General features: G+C 39.9%; 1 protein-coding gene across 11 annotated transcripts in view; it reads left to right on the top strand.

Annotated features, from left to right (window-relative positions):
* ZFPM2 (zinc finger protein, FOG family member 2) overlaps positions 1-20923 on the top strand; it is a 465402-nt gene that overhangs the window by 318190 nt on the left and 126289 nt on the right. For all 11 annotated transcript variants that reach the window (XM_081874028.1, XM_081874031.1, XM_081874026.1 and 8 more), the window contains one exon: positions 12172-12283. In XM_081874028.1, the coding sequence (XP_081730154.1) occupies positions 12172-12283 (112 nt within the window). The remainder of the gene's footprint in view (positions 1-12171; positions 12284-20923) is intronic.

The following is a 20923-nucleotide window of genomic DNA, read 5'->3' as shown; positions in this document are numbered from 1 at the left end:
TTCTTTTCCTGTCTTGCGCTTCAACTCTTGAAAGCATAAAGCATATGTCTGGGGCAGAATCTGGTACTTTGGAGCTGGGATTCTTCAAGTATTTGCTCTTGAAAATGGATTTAAGTTTGGACAGAGAGAAAGAAAAATAAAGAAATAGAATATTAATAGTGAGATTCGGCTTCTCTCTGCAAGCTTATTTTTGCTAGTTTTTAATCTGTGAGATCACCGTCTGATGTTAGCTCTACATCGCAGAAACAGTAACACCGTTGCCTGAGTGCCAAGCTGCCCTCCATGACAATGCAGACCTGCTAGTTCTGTTTCAAGTTCTCTCATATTTGGATGTTATTACAAAACATAGTGCTTTTTAAACAAATGAATCAAAATATGATGGACCTGCAGCTTCTGCTTGACATCCTCTCTGTAGAAAATAGAGGAGGCACGCAATGATGGTCTGTCTAGTTCCACTTCCATAATCCAGGACCCGAAGCAGGAAATTCAATATGACAAGGAGCTAAGCATAAATTTTACTTCACAAAAATGAAATCTGATTTACTATGGAAAAGGTGTGTTCACGCTTGAGTTGTATGGCACCGGAAGACTCCTCAGAGCAGGAGGGGCAAGCAATGTATAACACATCTCAGATCACTTATTCTCTATCCTAGCCAGTTTGATGGTGAAATGGGCAGAAGGAAACTTAGAGGAGTAAGCAGGAAACTTTGTGACATGAAAGGTGAGCCTGTTTTGAATACTTCTGGGAGCTACACGAGATAAAATAAGTTTACCTGCCTCTGAAAAGCCACTGTATTCTGTTTTGGACCTTTGGACTTCTGCAAAATAGGCTTGTACAAAATCACCCTGTTTTGCAAAAATACTCAGTGTTTGGGTGCTCACATAAATGAATAATGCCTTTAATGTATTATGTGCTAACTTTACTTACATTGGAATGCTTGAAATTTAAATAGAACGCATTTGTGAAGACTGCAAAATCTATGTACCACATGACAAATAGCTTCAAGCCTGTCCTGGAGGGACTGATACCTGGAGGGCAGTACTCAGTCTGTGTGGCAGGTTCAGGGCTCTCTTGAGCAATTGCTGCCAATTAGTGCCAAGTGATAGGTAGTATTCTTTTTTTTTGCAGCAGGTAGCGGCTGTAATTCTCCAGGGCTCCAGAGGCTCGATTACAGTAGTAAGGAAAGAAAATAAGTAGTGCAGTTTTCCCACTATCTCCATTGGTGACCTGATCTTTTTATGTGGTGGCTACAAGCCCTCAAACATTCGCTTTATTGAAGCACATGCATATTGTGGCAAAGGATGTGGGGCAGCCATAAGGAGAAATATTCCATTCCCCAAGAGTTGCCAAGATGTAGGCAGGAGCTATGTGAAACCAATAACTGGTTCTACAGAAAAGGGAACAATATGGATGCTGTGCTAGAAGGAGACACTTTTGAACAATGGAGTTTTCACCAGTGCCATTTGTACCCCAGATAAAGTCATCCTGGATAACAAAACAGAACACGCATTTACGGCAAGGTGTGATTGCTGGTGTATTTTCCCCAGTGTGGTGGCGTAGAGCCATCCTCCTTACATCGGCACCACTTCATATTACCTGGAGGAGTCTGGGATGGAGCAGGGTAGCAGCAAGGGCAAAACACACTGGCAAAAGCACTGGTTTGGCTGCATCCACGCAGTCCCATAACCAGAAAGCTGCAGCAAAGTCAGTGTCTTGCAGGCGGTTTTGCCCTTTCACACCAGCCTGGATTTTAACTCCTTTCAGCTGAAACTCTGTGGTAATATAGCAGCTAAAGCTCTGTCTTGTGACATATCAGACAGGCACTGTCTCTATTGTCTTTAGTGTCTTTTCAGTGAAGATTTTTATTCCAGTCTATATCTGTTTGGGATTTGAAATTGTTTTTATATGTGGTATTACTGTTTATATTTTTATTGATCTGTCTCTTCAAGATGCTTCATAGGAAATAAAGAAAGCAAGGAAGCAGTGATTCGTAACCAGGGTTCAAGACACCTGACGGGAAGGTTGTAATATGTAATTGGGGGTGGGTGGGGGTGGGGGTGTCAATCACAATAAAATACCTTTGGGTTGCAGAACTCAGTTTGCTTTGTCACAGAAACAAGCTATAAATATATTTTAATAGCAAAACACACTTCACTTTTTACAGGGGTCTAGCTAGTACTTGTTGTGACTTCATTTAAATTATTTGTCCATCTGCAGGCATAATTGAAACAGAATCAAGCCTGAACTACCATCTTTCCTATTTTCCTGCATGATTGCAAGGAGATTGGATGCATCTGATTCTGCTTTTAAACTAACTCTGGTGGGACGCATGTTGTGCTCTTTCTGGGGTAGGTTGTCCAGCTTTGGTTCTCACCCTGCAGCCAACTCTCACCCATGGTTCCTAGAAGCTGTCACAACAGTGCCACACCCTGGGAAATGGCTTTGACTGGCTGGATAAACTGGGAAAGAGTGTTAGACATGGATCTGGGAGACCTGGTTTCTAGAGCTTTTCCTTATGAAGTTCACTGAGTGGCCTTGGGCCATGTGCCATTTTACTTTTCAGTTTCTGTATTGGCCTAAGTCAAAGTGATTGTGGGAGTGCTGCATTCACCTTCATTATACACCTTCAGGTGCCAGGCCATAATGCTCCCCCAGGTCTTGGGCTGATTGACCTCCAATGCCCATTTAAATGTGTTGTGGGAGGGGTTTGCTTTTTCTTATTTTTACTATTCTTACTATGTGTTTTGTGGACTTTTATTGTAATTTTATGTTGTGAACCACACTGAGATCTGCAGATGAAAAGCAGTATACAAAATTTATTATAATGATTATGATTTCTGCATTTTAACAATATTGTACAGCTGGTTTTTATGTTTTGTACACTGCTTACAAGCCATATTGCCATTAAGTGATATATAAATCTAACAACAACAACATGCTGCCTTGTGCTTCAGGTTTGAAAGGTTGTGTGTGTTCACTTATAGTTTCTACGAACTTCCTTGCATACTGGCAAAGTTTTAAAAATAACATGGAAGCATGCATTCTCAAAAGCTAATCTCTGAGTGCATGGTACCTGAAAATAATTTAGTAGTCTGTCTTTGTCAGAACACAACCATACTTTAAGGGCTGTTTTAAACAAGATGGTTTTGTACTTGGATATGATATAAATGCCATGTGTCATATCTGAACTGTCTATGCATGCATTTTTAGCTGTTTATCCAAAATACATGAAATGGTGATTAGGGGGAAACAGCAGCACCCCAGTATATACAGGCATACCTTGGGTTGCAAACGTGATCCGTGCGGGAGGCACGTTCGCAACCCGCAGCATTCACATCTTGAAGTGCCGCATGCACGTGATGCGATTCAGTGCTTCTGCGCATGCGCGTGGTGTCATTTTGCAGTTCTGCGCATGCATGAGTGCCGAAACCCGGAAGTAACCTGTTCCGGTACTTCTGGGTTTGGCGCGGTCTGCAACCCGAAAACACGCAACCCTCAGCGTTCATAACCTGAGGTATGACTGTATGCATGTTAAAGAGATAAGTGGTTAAAAACACATGTGCAAAGTAACACAAAGAAAGTCTTGCTTTCCATAGTGGCCAACCAGAAGGACTGCCTGGCACCTTCATTACATACCTGCAGGTGCCAGACAAAAAGGTTTCTCTTCAATTAGGCATTGGGCTGATTAACATTCAGTGGTCTTTTAAATGTGTCTGTGGGAGTGGGGTTATTGCTTGGTTTTTGTTTTATTTTGTATTTTGTGTTTTTATGTAGTGAACCTCTCTGTGATCCTTGGATGAAATGTGGTATAAAAGAGGGATTAACTATAACGACTATTGTGGGAATTGCAGCTCTGTGGTGGGAATGGAGTCTCTGAATATCTCTCAGCACCCTTAACAAACGACAATTCCCAGGATCTTTTAGGGAAAACAATGGCTGTTTAAAGTGGTATAATAATACTTTAAACATGTAGGGCAGATGTGGCTTTAGTGTTTTCTTACACGTGAAAAAATGGATCCCTAGAAATGGCCCCCCAAGTGTCAGTCGTTTATCAGTCCAGGCTCCAGCTTACAATATTTTTCAAAAGTTTAGATGCTAGTAGCTGTCTTTTGGGATAATTTATTTTAAAGTTGTTTTTAGGGGCACAATAAGTCAGTTTTTAAAGTGATTCCTTAGGACAGTCCCCTTGGGTTTGCATCATCTAAAAAGATTTTTTATCCTCTTGCCCCTGTATAACCCCCCAACAAATGAATATATAATATTCTCTCTTAATTATGTCTGTATTCTAATACACATGTGAGAGAGAAAATAGGATTTTGCCATATTATCATATATTAAATCAGTGTTAAAATGCAGGCATATGCAAACAGCCTAATATTCCATAGCCACACACTTGATACAGTGCATTGGAAGGTCAGGGTATTTAGCTGAGTATACTCCCCTTGAGACACAACAGATTTGCAGATATATAGCTTAATCCAAAGTACATATTCTTTAAGTCTTAGAAGATCAGGCTTGAGCATTAATTCTCTGAGGAACTGCTGCAGGGTTGTGTGGTCCTTTCATCCAAATTCTAATGATTCCTTGGCTGTGTTTACATGCCATGTTAAACCATAGTTAGTATGGTAAGTATCTATGGTTTAACAGGAGCAGGCAGCTTGCTGGTGCTCCTCCCTTCCTCTCTGTGGCACTGTGCTTGCAACTGGCTTGTTGTGTCGTCCAAACCCAAATTTGCAGTTTCTTTTCCCCAAACCACAATAAGACTTGGAGATGATCTGGTTATTGGTACAAGGGCAAAAGAGACAGGGAGTAAGGCAGCCCTTGGTAAGGAGCATGGAGTTGAGTGGAGTACTAGAAATCCTCATTGCCTGGTTTCTTAGCTTTCCTCAAATATCTAACATATTGTTGAATTTCTCCAGTGTTACAAGAGCTGAAATATACAGCATGTAATAGGCATTTAAATAAAAAGCAGAGATTCTTGAGATGTGTATTTCTGTACAGATCCTGATTTTGCACTTCCATTGGCACTTCCATTTTGCACTTCCATAATATGGACTGCACAAAAACCCATGGGCATGCTGTCCTGCCCTTTGTTTGCATTAAAAGCATGGTTGAACACCACAGCCACTGGCGAGCTTTTGGAATTCTTAACATGTAAAACTATGTAGATTTGCAATTATAGTAGTGCAATTTGAATATATATGTTCATCTCCCTCCTTCCCTATCACTTTCCCTCTCTCTCTCTGAATTGCCTTTGTTATAAGCTTACGGATGTCTGTCAAGTGCAGAAACGACATGTCGCTTGTCAAGTGATCATCTCCTGGGGTAAACAGTTGGGCTTCTCTACTTGCAGGAAATCCCAGCTGTCATGTGGGATTCCATCTGTGAATATTCATTTTTATTTTCCTTTCAGTGCCTCACTCCCTACCCCCACCCCCTGGTAGTTTGGCAGCAAACTATTAAAGTATTACACATTCTCATGTGCTTTGTAGTAATTGTTTTTATTATTATTATTAACTTTAAAAATATATCCTCTTTTCAGACCACAGCCAAATGCAGGATCTTATGGTGGCTTCCCCTGGATCAGATGACAGGGATAGGGGGAAGAAAAGAATGTGTTTGTCTCCATAGCAGAAGAGGAAGGGGGTGCAGTGAGAAATAGAAGACCCAAGGAAGAGGTTCTTGAAAAGAGGAATTTATTATATTAAGATTGCACACATATTTAAACCACACACTTCCTCAAGGGCAACGAATATTCACGTGTGTTATTCTCTCCTATGTTGCAGTAAGCAAGACAGTCTCTCTTCTTGCTTTTATGTTGTTTATAGGGTTGATTTCCTTGTGATAGCAGCCATTTGGATGCAGTTTAAAATATGTATGTCTGTGCTGAGTTCCACTTTTAACCAGGTTGTCTTGTTTTCCAAAAGCAGGATTGGGCAATCTGTCCCCTTAAGGGTTGTTTGGGACCCTCGGCCTAATTTTATGTTGGTGGCAAGGAGAGAAAAATGGGGAGATAGGAGAGAGGGAGAGAGAGAGAACACACAAGAAAAGGCAGTGGAAGAAAGATATAGAAAATGTAATCTCCCCACCCACCTCTGGCTCCACTCACCTTGGTTTGTAGCACCCAACAGATTACCCCTGGGGGAATGTGGCTCTTGGCAGGCAAAAAGTTTCTCACCTCTGTCCTAAACCATAGTTTACACTAAGCACACTTTATCTGGCTTTGACTATAATGAGGAAGTGCAGTTAGCTGAAAATGGAATGAAACCTTTTGATTCTCACAGCCATGTCGCCCAGGTTCATTCTTGTGCTAAACTATTCTTTATGTTACATCCAGAAGCAGTAGCGGTGTTTGTGCTATGCCTCCTGTTTACTTCAGCTGCTGTAGGAATCTAAAATATCAAGCAATTTGAAACTACTGGGTAGAAGACTAGATACATTATGTCTTATAATACAGTTCTTCCTTGAATTCATTTTGTGGGGAACACTTTCAAAAAGCTTCACTTTTGACACATACTTTTTTTTTAAGAGAGAGAGAAAGGAAACAAATAATAGCCTTTCCTTTTCCTGACTTTGTAACATTTTAAGGTGTCAAGTTATTTTTGGCATGTACCTTCTTTTTGGATCAGTGCTTATTCAGCCAATATAGTAGCGTAGACTGCAGAATGCCCCCTTGCGTGTTTTTAAACTTCCCTATGCAGAGGAAATTAGCATATCAGGGTGAAGAGTCTAGCTTAGTCTTCTTTATGACATGCTATTTTTCATATGCAGAGATTTATTATTTCGATAAAGGCAAATTCAGACATTCAACCTCTCCTGCTTGAGGAACTGTACAATCCGGAACACCTTTATTGCTTGATTATACTGAATGTGTAACTGCTCAGATTTTAATCTGTCCTTGGAAGATGTAAACCACTGATGTTATAAATGTTTCTAAGCAATGCTATCTAAGATTACTGAATTATTAGGGATTCCTCTTAGGCTGGTAAAAATTTTTTTCAAGCATTTTATTGGCTATTTTTGCCTCCATTAACCTCCTGACTTCTGTATAAACAGTACTTGAGGGTTACCTCACTTGTTTGTCCAGTTACTTGAAAGGTTAGCAAAAAGTGGATATCTGCTCGACCTCTCTTATCCTCATTAGCAGATTCTAATTGTTCCCAAAGAGATCAACTTTTGCCCTTGTTTGCCCTTGTCAAATTGGACTCGTTGTGGTTTTTACAAAAGGAGGCTTGAAACTGAAATAGCACACTCAGTTGAAAAATATTTAAGGGAATGTTGTATAGAGCTACTAATAAATATTTATGTTACATGATGCACCACCAATTGGGTACTATAGATGAAAATTCAGAAACAGTGTGCCTTGTTTGTTTTCCCTTGTGTGTATTTATTTCAGTTTCTATCTTTCCTCACCCCTGGGGCCTGGAAACAGTAATAATAATTTAACAAGGTACAGTACAATTAGCAGAATGAAACTTCAAATTAATGCAATATTATATTAAAATATCTAAATCATAGATTTAGAATTGTTGGAAAGAACCCTGAGGATCATCTAGTCCATCCTGCAGGAATGTGCAGGAATGTGCAGCAGTCCCATACAGTGATCGAACCTGCAACCTTGGTGTTATCAACCCCATGCTCTAACCAACTGAACTATCCAGACCCTATATATTTGAACACTTCCCATTAAAAGCCTCTTTCACAACTGGAAACTCTTCAGTCTTTTGTGGAAAATGTACTCGTTTCTGATTTTGACAAACCTTTAGCTCTTTCCAACAGAATAATTATGCTTAAATATAACCCTTTTTGGCCTTGTCCGTTTGGGCCTTCAAAGCTGTTTACAACAAAATTACATTTTAGAATGCATCAGAAGATTATACTTGATGCAAACAGTGGACCGGTTTACATGTAGCAATAAGCCATGGCTTAAGTGTTAAGTGTGGTCTTTCTGAACATCAAACTTCAGCCCGGAATACTATGTGTTGTTTGCTAGCAACAAACCACTAGGTGAAGCAATGGTTTGTTGTTGGCTTATGAACCACGGCTTGTTTTAACTATGTTTTGGTGTTAGGTTCAAACCTAGCAGCCTTGGTTAACCATGGTGTGTTTCATCACCCTATCCCAAGCTACCAAGGCATTAACAGCCAGAAAACAAACCAAGCTTGGGCAAAACAAGCTGTGCTTTGTTTGCCCATTTGTGAGGTAAAACATAGCTTATGTGTGAATGCATTTGGATTGGTTTCCATATGTATGACTAAATCACAAGAATCTATGTTAGATTTTAAAGGAATGATAGGAATACCAATAAGTTAAATATAGGTAATGTTCAAGTATATGCATGCCATAAAGTTGGCCAAGACAAAATGCAGCAGGCCCAAAATATTAACTGACTATTGCTAATATTGCAAGGAAATTCTTATTTGAAGAGGTGGATATGCTAGTACTGTTGCTTTGTTTGAAAATCAGAGCTAGTAATAAGGAAATCAGATTACTGAGATACCTTCCTAGCACGCTCATATGCTGTCTCTCTAACATTATGTTGGCTTTGGAGATATATATTACCCACTTATTTTTGAGTAAAAAAATTGAGATGTTTAATATATATATATATATGTGTGTGTGTGTGTGTGTGTGTGTGTGTGTGTATATATATATATATAATAAGGTATATAAGAGCATAAGCTGTCTATGTTAGGTTGTCTATGCTCTTGATTCCTCTTTTGAAAGAACAAATCATAACATAAAGATAAATCCAGCAGCAAATGTCACCATGTGTGTTGGCAATGACCAGCTAACCTTTACCACAATAAGATGAAAGAATAGCCCATACTCCCATGATGTTTTAACATTAGTCCTCAAACTTTTTATTTCCCAACAGCCCAAATAACAGACAGCTCTGCTACATATACTGAAAGTGAGTTCAGGTTAGTTTGGTACAAGTGGTACAGATAGGTGCTCTGATATTAGTTGGATAGGAAAAGGCAAGTGCAACTAGGTATTGCGGAAGGACTTGTGATCTGTTCTGCTGGGTCATACCAAAGGCCCATCTATTCTAGCATCCTGTTTTCACAGTGGTCAACCAGATGGCTGTAGGAAACCTTCAAGCAGGACCTCAGCACAGGACTATTCTCCTCAGTGGTGATTCACAACATCTAAAGCCCTAAATGACTTGAGACCTAGGTAACTTCTGAACTGCCTTCATAGGCAAGTCCCTCTAAATATGCTTTGTTTGGCATCTGATTCTTTGCTCCACATTTCTCAGCCAACAGTGGTGTGGTGGCCAGTGACAAGGAGCAGAGCCTTCTCCGTTGTGGCACCTACACTGGGAATCCACGTGTGATTGTATGTGGACAGAGCAATCCTAGGTATAGGAAGCTGGTGGAATGTATACCACTTTAAATTAAGCTGGCGTAAGTTACCACATTCGAAACTCTATTCAGGTGAGCTGCCTGAGCCTGGCAGAGGGAAAACAAGCATTTATGTTTGACATAAGCCACACTTTTTCTCCAGTGTAATTTCTGCTGGGTTGCTAGGTCACGTGACTGAGCTGAAAGAGGTTTGTAATAGCTGGAAGCCTCTCCTTCTCCTGCCACACCTCAGGAACATTGTTTTTGGGGGACTTACAGCAGCATAAGCCTTTACAGTACTACTGGCTGAGCCAGGGTGAAGGACTTATGCGAGCTCATCCCCAGCTCTGCTGTGACAGCCCAAGATCCGCCTATTGCAAAGTTATTCACCCTGGTGGATCTTGGGTTAGGACTGCACTGTTAGTTAGAACCTGGTCATTTTCTCTTCCTCTTCGTTTTGTCATGCATTTATTGAAAAGTATTAATAAACCACTTAATATTTGAAAAATATATTATGTGGTGTACAACCTAAAAACAATACAGCAGTGGCAAAAAAGCATATAAGACAAATAAAAACTGGAATACAGGGAATCCAACCACAGAAAAACACGGTCCAATTTTAAGTATCAGAAAAAGCCTAGGCAAAAAGATTTCCTATTGTTATGTCCTTTTATTAATTTGCAGCTTTATAAATGCCTGCTTTGGTTGTTTAACTTATTTTTGAGCTTGTTCTGTTGATTGCAGTTTTTCTATGATTGCTGTTTTATATGTTACAGACATATATGACCATTTTAGAGCACAATCCTAACCCTATGATGTTGATGGCTGGTGTTTGTGTAGAGGTTGTATTCAATGCTAGTCCTACTCAGATCAGACCCATAGAAATAACCAGAACTAACTCATTTCCATTAATTTGGATAGGTCTACTCTGAATAGAATCAGCATTGGCTACAACCCCTGGTGTATCACTGCTGACCTCCACTGATGGAGACGAGGTCCCCTGGTGGGGGGCGGGGGGCTCCAGCTGGTGGCAACAGACATAAAGCTTGATCAGAAGCAGCATGGATCCCTCACAGTTGTTGCAGTGAGGAGGAAGAAAGAGACACCACGGCAACTTCTGGCAAGCTGGCAGGACTTAGAATGTGGTGGTGGATTAGCTGCATTGCTCATCCCTAGCCCCACATAGAACTGAACTTGTCACCTTGAAATCTTTTTTAAATAGGTGGATATAAAATAAATGAATGAAAGAAAGAAATTTAAATGGAATAGAAAAAGTGATTTCTTCCTTGTAGAAGATGAGAGGAGTGGAGGAAGCTAATGATTTCAAGACCCATTCATGTAACGCTAAACCATAGTTTAGTGTTCCATCTATGGGCAACCTGTGCATGGGGTGTGATGCAGTCCAACTAGAGCTGCTCAGTGTGGTTTTTAGGTTTTCAGTTCCTTTCCATGGTGGTTGGACAAGCCTCTTGAAAACAGCATCGGTGAAACATTGCCATTGCTGCTCTATCACAATTGTGCCATATAACACTATATATTAATTTTAATAAATAATAATTAAATGATAGAACATTACACTGCTACAACATTTGAATTGCTTGGTTTGTAGAATAGTAGTGTCAGCCCACATATCTTGAGCCTGTCTTTTCCAGCATAATGTTAGGGCATTGTGGTGGTCACCGTGACTCATTTTCCAACCTATTAATGAACCCACAGGATTTGGCTTTAAATCTATGCTTCCAACTTCTGAGTCAGTCATGGAAACAGAATTTCTCTCACAAAGGTTTGGAGCTGCTGGAAAATGATCTTATCCAGATTTTTTTTTTTTTTTTAGCGGAGGGGGGTGGGGGAGAAAACCTTGTGGCGTATTACCTTGAGACTCTTTTCATTGTACTCTGTATTCTGAGTCATAGTTTCATGATGTTTGATATACAGAACAAGGACTGGTGAATGATAAATGTCTAACCGGCATTTCACTACCAGCCTATGTTGATAAGGCTTACTAAATTCCAGATCAGTTCCTTCCTTGCATCTAGATTTAACAGAGAGACGGAGTGCCAATAATCTGAACTTTTCTACCCTAACACACAAAATGCGTTTCGTAATAAAATGTGTCACTTTGCCTTTGTAAAGAAGGGTGGGTATCATGCCTCCCCCCCCCCCCAACTCCTTTTGGGCTTCATTCAAATGAAATCTGGCTGCTGCTTTTAGATTTCTTCTAAGAGATCATGCATGTGGAATCATTAGCATTATTATTTCAACAGTAGTAGAGCAGCACATCAGCAGTCAGTAAGGGGGGAGGAGGGGGGGAAATTACATTATCCATTCAGAATAATTTCCCACTATAATATAAATGTTACCCAGGACAGAGCTTTGAAATGGATACTGATTCTTTAAATTCTTTCCTGTCTGTTTCAGGAAATAGTAAGATCTTGTTGATAATGAAGTACAATGTGTCTAAAGTTCACTTCTAAATACTTGGCTCTTTTCTGTGAAAGTCATCTGCATTCCCTTTATAATTCTAAGCCACCAGAGATATGCCTAATCTTGGAGATCTGATCCAGCGCTATCATTCAGAAAAATCCTTGATAATAATTCCGCCATTCAGATCTATGAAAGCACTAAAGCTTTGCAGCTTGTGCCGTCTTCTGCTTCTTCTTTCTTTTGCTTTTTTCCCCCCAAGTCCCGAGGCTGGGGAATAAGGCCTTGGCTTATGGGTTTGGAGATTTAGTTGTTTGCAAATAAAATGATTATTACTATTATTATTCAAGTTCTTAATCAATGCAAGCAAATGGCATCTGTTTGTTATCATCCTTTCTCCAGAAGACAAAGGCTCCAGTCCCTATGGTGCTGACTGCTGGCCCCAAGTGGCTGCTGGATGTGACTTGGCAAGGAGTGGAAGACAACAAAAACAACTGCATTGTGTACAGCAAAGGTAAACACAAGCTGATTTTCCCTTCCACTTTCTTTGCAAGGAATTAAAGCGGTGCTGATGAAACGTGCCTGTTGCATAACAGGTGGCAAATGCAGGTTACAAAGGCGGGCCTGTGGTTCTCATTTCTCTTCTTCTGATCTAAGAAGCATTATTCCATTTTTTTACCTGAAAAAATAGTTTTTCTCCATTATGCATTAAATGAGTGTGAAGCAGAGGCATACTATTACCACTTAAGATTCAAACAGATAAAGCACTTAAAGAAAAAAAGCAGAGAGCTTTCTTATACTTGATGCATTGTATTATATAAAATGTTGATGCTATTGTAAGCCATTGCCCAATTTACCTGCCATTTAAGCCACTGTCCAAAGTATGCCCTAGGCTTTACAGACTTGTTCAAAGACTTGTAGGAATGTAGCATCTCTCTGATTCCCCCACCCCTTAGTTTCTTGCTGCATTGTATCACAAGCCTTTTTTGAAGTTTCTTTGAGCTTTGAAAGTTCATTAAGTAGTTCATTAACCTGCAGTTCTAACCTGATTTAAATCCAAAATGTTGTGCTCGTACCCACTACTTCGTGACAAATGTGTGAACCTTAACTTTTTTGAAAATGTTGTTGAAAAATAGCATTTATTTTCTGAAATATAATTGTAAGTAATTTTATTGTTGTCATTATTTTGGAACCTTGACAGTGATTAAGTATTGAAGACAGCTAGATTTGGCTCATGGCGTGTAAACAAACAAAAAGGTTCTTTGCTCATTAACGACATCATGATGCTATTTAAAATGCATGGCAATTACTACTTTCCAACTTTTCACTGTAGTGATTCCCAAAATGATATGCTAGGATCCACAGTAGTCACAAGAGTATTGTGTGTGGGTTACCATGTGGCCAGAGATTATAGCTGCAACCCTGCACACCAGTAGGTTGCTGAAATCCCATTAACTGCACAGGACTGAAGTTGTTGTGTCATAAAGGTAAAGGTAAAGGGACCCCTGACCGTTGGGTCTACTCGTGGATGACTCTGGGGTTGCGGCGCTCATCTCGCTTTACTGGCTAATACGGTGCAATAGGCAGGCATCTGAACTCTTAAGCTAGGACTTTGGTTCACAGGAGGATTTAGAGCAAAGGCAAAACTTAAGTTCTGTACAGATAAAAGTATAGAACCTGTATAGATAAAAGTTTGGTCACCACTCCTTATTAGATTGAACGTCATTCCAGCTCCTATCAGTGTTCCTTTGATCAATAGCTAGAGGCCTGAGCTTTTTTTTTTAAAAAAAGGTACAAAATTAAACCTGCAATGCTGAATTGGTACTAAAGATCTATGATACCTGACTGCTCAGTCAAGAAATTTTGAATACAGCTGCTGTGCCCCATTAGCATACTCAATGTTGTATTTATCCCTCCTCCATTTAGTCTTTCCAACTAAGCTCAGGTTTCAAATTCTATAAATCCCCAGTCTCACTGCTTTGTGATTGCTTCAGAAATTGCACAGTTCTACAGCAATTTATTTTAGGTTTTTTTTATTCCTTACCAAACAGACCCACTGAGATGAAAGATTTGTTTGCTGCGACAACCTAGTGACCATTTTGCATACAACCAGCAAGGCAAATAAGCACCCATATCACTATATTAACATACAAAACACTAATCATAACATCAAAGGCTACTAAAACTTACTAGAAACAATTACAACTTGTTCCTATAATCATTGCAATTTGTACACTTATAAGAGGATTGCCTTTAAACTGCTACAAGCCTTTGAAAATTGAAACACTGAAAACAGAGAATTTGCATGTTTAAAAATGAGTAGTTGCACACTAAGGTCTTATGCATTCTTCCTTTTATAATTACAAAACACCAATAAATTAATTTTGTAACCTGAAAATACCTGATTTAGTTAAGGAAAAACCTTGAGCCAAAAAGGGAATGAATCTGCATCATTTTAAAGTGTAGTGTGACTCATTGCTCTAGCAGCAGAAAACAGCACAGTATTTTGATGTTTGCGTACAGTAACATTTTTCATATGCATGAGAAATTGCAATTTATTTTGAAAGGTATTAAGGACTGTTTATATGGAAACTTTGCAGCAGTTATCCAAAGTACAACTTCAGCCTAGAGATACATCAGGAATAGAAATCCAGGATGTTCATAGTGGAAAGTTTTCTCTGACAGTCTCTTACACTTCTTTTTTATTCTTATAGACTTCTTACATGTTTCTTTCCACCCCCACCTCACACCTTCTTGTATTCTCTCAGTTTTCTGGAAGGTGCAATGCCTGAGCTATGGGGAAGATCTGTAAGGGCTGATCCTGCTACAGAACTACTTGTTTAAATTCAGATCCGATAGTAACGGTTTCTTGAAGAGGAGCCAATTTGCATCATTGTGTATGTATGCTGAAATGTGGCAGTTTAGCCCAACAGCAGATGAGGTGGTAAAATTGTTCCCGGACTGTACCACTTTAGACTGAAGATTGTGCTTTGTGTTGTTAAATGATGGACATAAAAATAACCTTTATTCACATGTAGGAAAGCAAACTATTTTAGACCTCTCTATCCTAACATCTAATTTACTGTATGCAGATTGCTTTTAATATGGAGAAGGGTGTGGTCTGACGTGATAAAATAATGTACTACATATAAGGTTGAATTATTCAAGGAAATTCTGTGGTTTCAGTGCATGTCTAGGGACTCATTTTCCACCAAGACACAATTTTTCCATGCTATCAAAATTCCTTGGGCATGTCAGCTAGTATTGGCATACTAATATATTCATATATATTGAAAAACAGGATTCTGGAGTTCACATAGGATATGATGATGGACATTACTTTAGATGGTTTTAGGAAGGAATTGGACAAATCCATGAGGGGTTACACTTGTTATTGGTCATGAACCAGGAGGTTGCATAAAACAGGGAGAGTTATTGCCTGCATATTTATGGATTATTTAAAATACTTCCAGGCTACCCAGCCTTCAGTAGGTTCCAGGGCAGTATGCATAAAACATCAAGTTAGAAATTCCTAGTAGATCCTGGCTGGTCACTGTGGGAAACAGTATACTGTACTAGATTAGATGGAACTTTGGTTCACACCACATGCTGTTGAATCCACATTTTCACACACTCTCAGCCCCAGACATGGTGTGTTCCACAGGAAAGTGTTGACCTGCTGCAGCCTCCCTTACCTAGGTTGCCTGCCAGCCCCTGTGAGACACCAATGGCAGGTTCTGGTGAATCATAAGGGAATTAGCTGAAGGATTTTTTGCCACCTCAGGATGCTTGCTTCCTGTACTCCAGTGACATTTCATCTGCTATGTTCAGATGGTTTATTCTAGGTGTTGAAGGAAAAATAACAGTTGCAATAACATCATCATTTTTTCCAACACAGTCTTTCTTTTTAATTTTTTAAGTTAGTTTCATGTGCCCAGTTTGGGCAAGTACAATTGCTTATCTCATGCCTCAAAATTTACACAAAATAAGATATCTTATTGGGGCTCTAACAGCTTCAAGATGACATAACATATTTGTTTTCCCAGTTGAAAAAATGTAACTCCTTACTTTTCATAAAATGATCTTATCTATATTAAAAGATTGGTGTGCAAATCGTTGACTGAGTACTTTTGTGAAAATAGTTGTCAGATCAAAATGAAATAATCCTACTAGGCACTGCTACAAATGGGAATGTCAATGAAGGTCATGTGTGCATTGGATTTGTCCTGAATTTCCCTTAGGAAAGGTGTTTTCCCCCAAATTCTTGGTTGCTATTGGATAAATACCTTCAACTGTTGGAATGTACTGCATTGATAGAGTAGCCAAAAGGCACGGGGGACTGGATAAGCTAGAATGTATAATGTATCTTGACCCTCAGTGGGTGTTTTAGTTGATCTCTGCCCCTCTGAAAACCTTTCAGTAATATTTGCTTGGTGTTCGATAGCATGGCATGTGAAGATACAGGCTCCTTTAGCCTATCTTTATGCTGATGAAAGCATATTCTTTCACTCTCCTGATGGTTAGTGATAGCTTAAGCAACTTAGACCCTTATTTTCTGTGCATCTGTTTAAACGAATACTGAAGCATGATGGATAAGCAAATTTGGAAAGGGCCATATGATGATATTTGCTGTTCTCCCTTTTGGTTATCCATTATGGTTATTCATTATGCTAACTACAACTTTAACTGTGGTCAGAGCTAACCACAGTTTTTGCTTAATGCAGGACCTAAAAGCAGGTCCAAAATGTGGTTTGAGGCCTTGGAACCATGGTTAGCCCTAACTATGGATAGCATCATGGTTGTTTTTACAGCTAACTGTAGCTAGGCACTGTGAGGGAGATTTGTATTCTGGAAGAGATGGAAAGGGCAATAGGACATGTGATCTTGTGACCCACTCCTGGCTTGCTTAACTGTGGTTAAGCAAATTGGCAGCATCATATACAAATTAGCTCTTTGGTTTAGTTGGTTGTGGTTGAATTAGCCTGTTGTGGCTAGAAATAATAAAATAGCTAGAATATAAGTGTGATAAAATATATTTGGATAGCTGTATTTACTACCAGGAGAAAGATAGAGCTATGCAGTGCTTCTTCCACTGATGGAGTGTAGCACTGAGGTACCTACCGGTCTTGGATTGGGAGTGATCTAAACAGGAAGTGATGGTGGCAGAATTGGACAGGACACATACTTGTCAGCTAGCTGCTCACTTGAGTGCAGTATATACTCAGACCAAGAAAATGGCAAATTGAATAGCTGCTATTAAACAAAATCTGAGCTGTTAATTATTACTCTTAGATTAAGAGTGCAATTGATTAAGAGTGCAAGGCAGGCCTTAAATGAAGGGAAAAAGAAACTAGTTACCGAACAAAACTGTGCACATTGAAATGAATCTGTGGGCAAGCACACAATATGTGTATCTTACCTAAATCATGGGTATGAATATATATATCTTCTACGAAAGCATATATATATATATATATATATGTTATTTGGTATTGGCAAGAGAGGGGGCCTATAAAAATATTTAGCAGTGGGAATTATAAAATCATAAGGCGATTAAGTTAGCTAGTTGTGAAATTCTAATATTGCTTTTTAAATGACTTCAGGATATAGGAGGTGCTAAGGTTATTATCTGTTATCAGGAATACAGCAGAATTGTACGACTGGATAATAACTAAACAACTGACACAATGTAAAATTACATTATCAGTGTGTTAAAACAAAATTGCGCCCTAAAGGAGTCTACATGCCAGCTCAGAGCTGCAGTGTAATTATGCTTAACTCTGATAATTAAAATACAACGGAGATCAACAGAATCATTTTCATTAAGAAAATTATTAATGATGGTGGTATAACAGTAATTGATTGCAGAGCACCACAGGATAACTCCATGCAGTAAAAACCAACATGTTTAATATATGTCTGAGACCATTGCAGTGTGGTGCGTAAGGCTGAGGATGTTTGAAATTAAGATAGAACTGGTGAGATAAACTTGCATTCAAAACTAAAGATCATAAAATGGCTGCTTTTAAAACTATTTTAAAAAATTTAAAATCCAAGTTTAAAAAAAAACCCAAAACAAAACAGGAGTGACTACCCTGTGAACTGTAAAAAAATAAATAAATAGCTGTTTGCTGCATCAATTACACAGCCGAAGTAGGCAGCACAAATATTTCTCAAGCCTTCTGTCATTTCTTTTTATGTTCCACATTGGTTGTTTTTACAGTTATGATCATGATTTACTGATATTTTTTTATTTTCTATCTGGCCTCACCAAGTAGTTTATGTCCTTAGTTATTATTGAGATGATGCAGAAGAAAGCATTTGTGCTTCTCCCACTCCTTTTCTATGCATGCTTAATGAAATGTGAGTGGATAATTCTATATAAATAATAATTGATAATTGGCTCAGGAGTAACAATTTATGTTTGGCCTCACATGCTTTAGAAAGGTGTTTAAATCTTCTCCCCCTGAAACCTGCTATCTATGCATGCTTCAGCTTTTTAAGCACAAACTTCAATATTTGTTTGGAATGGGGGGGGATACTCTTTTCTTCCCTTCTTCTTCTTCTTTTTGTTTAATAATAAAAGTAATAATAATAATAACAACAATAACAACATCGTTTAACTTGTAAGCAATGTTTTCGAAGGTTCCTACTTGTTTTTATTATTGTGCAATGCTTACAGTACAGGTTAGTGCTATATAAAAAGGGACCCCTGACCATTAGGTCTAGTCGTGGCCGACTCTAGGGTTGCGGCGCTCATCTCGCTTTATTGGCCAAGGGAGCCGGCGTACAGCTTCCGGGTCATGTGGCCAGCATGACTAAGCCGCTTCTGGTGAACCAGAGCAGTGCACGGAAACGCCGTTTACCTTCCCACCAGAGTGGTATCTATTTATCTACTTGCACTTTGACGTGCTTTTGAACTGCTAGGTTGGCAGGAGCAGGGACCGAGCAACGGAAGCTCACCCCGTCGCGGGGATTCGAACTGCCGACCTTCTGATTGGCTAGTCCTAGGCTCTGTGGTTTAACCCACAGCGCCACCCAACAGACTCAAATGAATGATAGTAATAGGTAAAGGTAAAAAGGTAAAGGACCCCTGGATGGTTAAGTCCAGTCAAAGGTGACTATGAGGTGTGGCGTTCATCTCGCTTTCAGACTGAGGGAGCCGGCATTTGTCCACAGACAGTTTTCCAGGTCATGTGGCCAGCATGACTAAACTGCTTCTGGTGCAACAGGACACCGTGACGAGTGCCAGAGTGCACAGAAATGCCTTCCTGACGCAGCGGTATGATCGTAATACCACCTTCCCGACCTGGTTGTGCTATTTTCTGGAGATACCCCTTCTCTCTGAAGTGCCAGTAGGTCCAGCCCAAGACATTCTGGCACCTGAGACGAACCACTAAATGCTCCTCCCTGCCACAAATGAGGAAGAGGGAATGAAGCTCTACATTAGGAACTGGGTTGCGGGAAGTGGACATTTATATCAGGAGCAGGAGGCATGCAGAGATTTACATGTGATGCATTTCTTGGAGGTTGGATCTGCTGCCTCTGTGGATCCTGACGCCCAAGATGGTTGCCTCACCTTGCCTCATGAGAGGTCCAACCCTGACTGCTAGCATCTGGTATGTGTGTTTGGCGGGAACTTGAGAAACAAATCTGTACCTTGTCTTTAGAAAATCCTTTTTATTTAAATAGGTGTCTAACTCATTGGGCAGATTCATTTTTCTAACTCTGCTTTTCCATATTTTAATTATATTAATTATATATTGAATTTAATTTGAACTGGCTGCTGTTTGTTATCTAGGAAGATGGGTGGCGCTGTGGTCTGAACCACTGGGCTTGCTGATCGGAAGGTTGGAGGTTCAAATACCTGCAACGGAGTGAGCTCCTGTTGCTCTGTCCCAGCTCCTGCCAACCTAGCAGTTCGAAAGCACACCAGTGCAAATAGATAAATAGGTACCACTGTAGCAGGAAGGTAAATAGCATTTCCATGTTCTCTGGCTTCTGTCATGGTGTTTCGTTGCACCAGAAGTGGTTTAGTCACGCTGGCCGCAGGACACGGAAAGCTGTCTGTGGACAAACGCCTCGGCCTGAAAGCGAGATGAGCGCCGCAACCCCATAGTCACCTTTGACTGGACTTAACCATCCAGAGGTCCTTTACCTTTTGAAACCTTTATTTGTTATCTATTTCAAACTGGTTTTTAGATTACCTTATTGTGATTTTGCTTATTTGTTCATGTGGAGTGGGCATTTTTATTTGTGAAAATTGCCTAATAATAACAACAATAATAATAATAGTTATTGTATTTGACAAACGCTTTTCTAGCTGAGTGACCCAAGGTGATTTACCTTTTACTGTTTTTAGCCACATTGGACATCTTTAAAGGAAAGGCAGGATGCAAATGCAAGAAATAAATAATAGTAAACATTTGGCTTACTTAAAGTTACATCTCAATCAGAAGGAATTTCTTTTAAAACTGTTTTTACTGACAGATATCTGTTATCCATTCTCAATGGCAAACCAACTCAAATGAGCTTTTTTTAGAGAGAGACAGGGAGCAATCCAAAGAAAATGGTGCCTGTTCCTAGGCCACTAAAATGAATGGGAGTTGTAGAAAGGTTGGTAGATGGCACCCAGAGTGTGACTTGTCAGACAATAGACAGCTATATTGAAGCTTAGCCACTTCTAGTATTGCCAACTAACATTGACTTTTTGGTAACTTATTGCTGAGCTGCATGGAGCCAGCCCAGCCATGAGGGAGGTACAGCCTCTGCTTCAGGTGGCAGAAGCCCTCCAGCTGGCATGCCTGTGAGTCCCCTGCTTGCCCTGCCACCTCTGCCAGTGGTGGAGAAGTGCCTCGACCAGCGGCACCAATTTTGGGCAAGATCACTCATGTGATTTTGGATGCTGCTTCTCTGCTGAGGTCCAGCACTGAGGGCCTTCTGGTGGTTCCCTCGCTGTGAGAAGTGAGGTTACAGGGAACCAGGCAGAGGGCCTTCTTGGTAGTGGCACCCGCCCTGTGGAACGTCCTCCCAGCAGATGTCAAGGCAATAAACAACTATTTTACTTTTAAAAGACAACTGAAGGTGGACCTGTTTAGGGAGGTTTTAAATGTCTGATGCTGTATTGTTTTTAATATTCGGTTGGAAGCTGCCC

Source organism: Podarcis erhardii, assembly GCF_964252035.2.
Source record: "Podarcis erhardii genome assembly, chromosome: 8".
NCBI lineage: Eukaryota > Metazoa > Chordata > Lepidosauria > Squamata > Lacertidae > Podarcis > Podarcis erhardii.
Note: the sequence above shows the minus strand (reverse complement) of the source record. Positions and strands in the feature narration are given on the sequence as shown.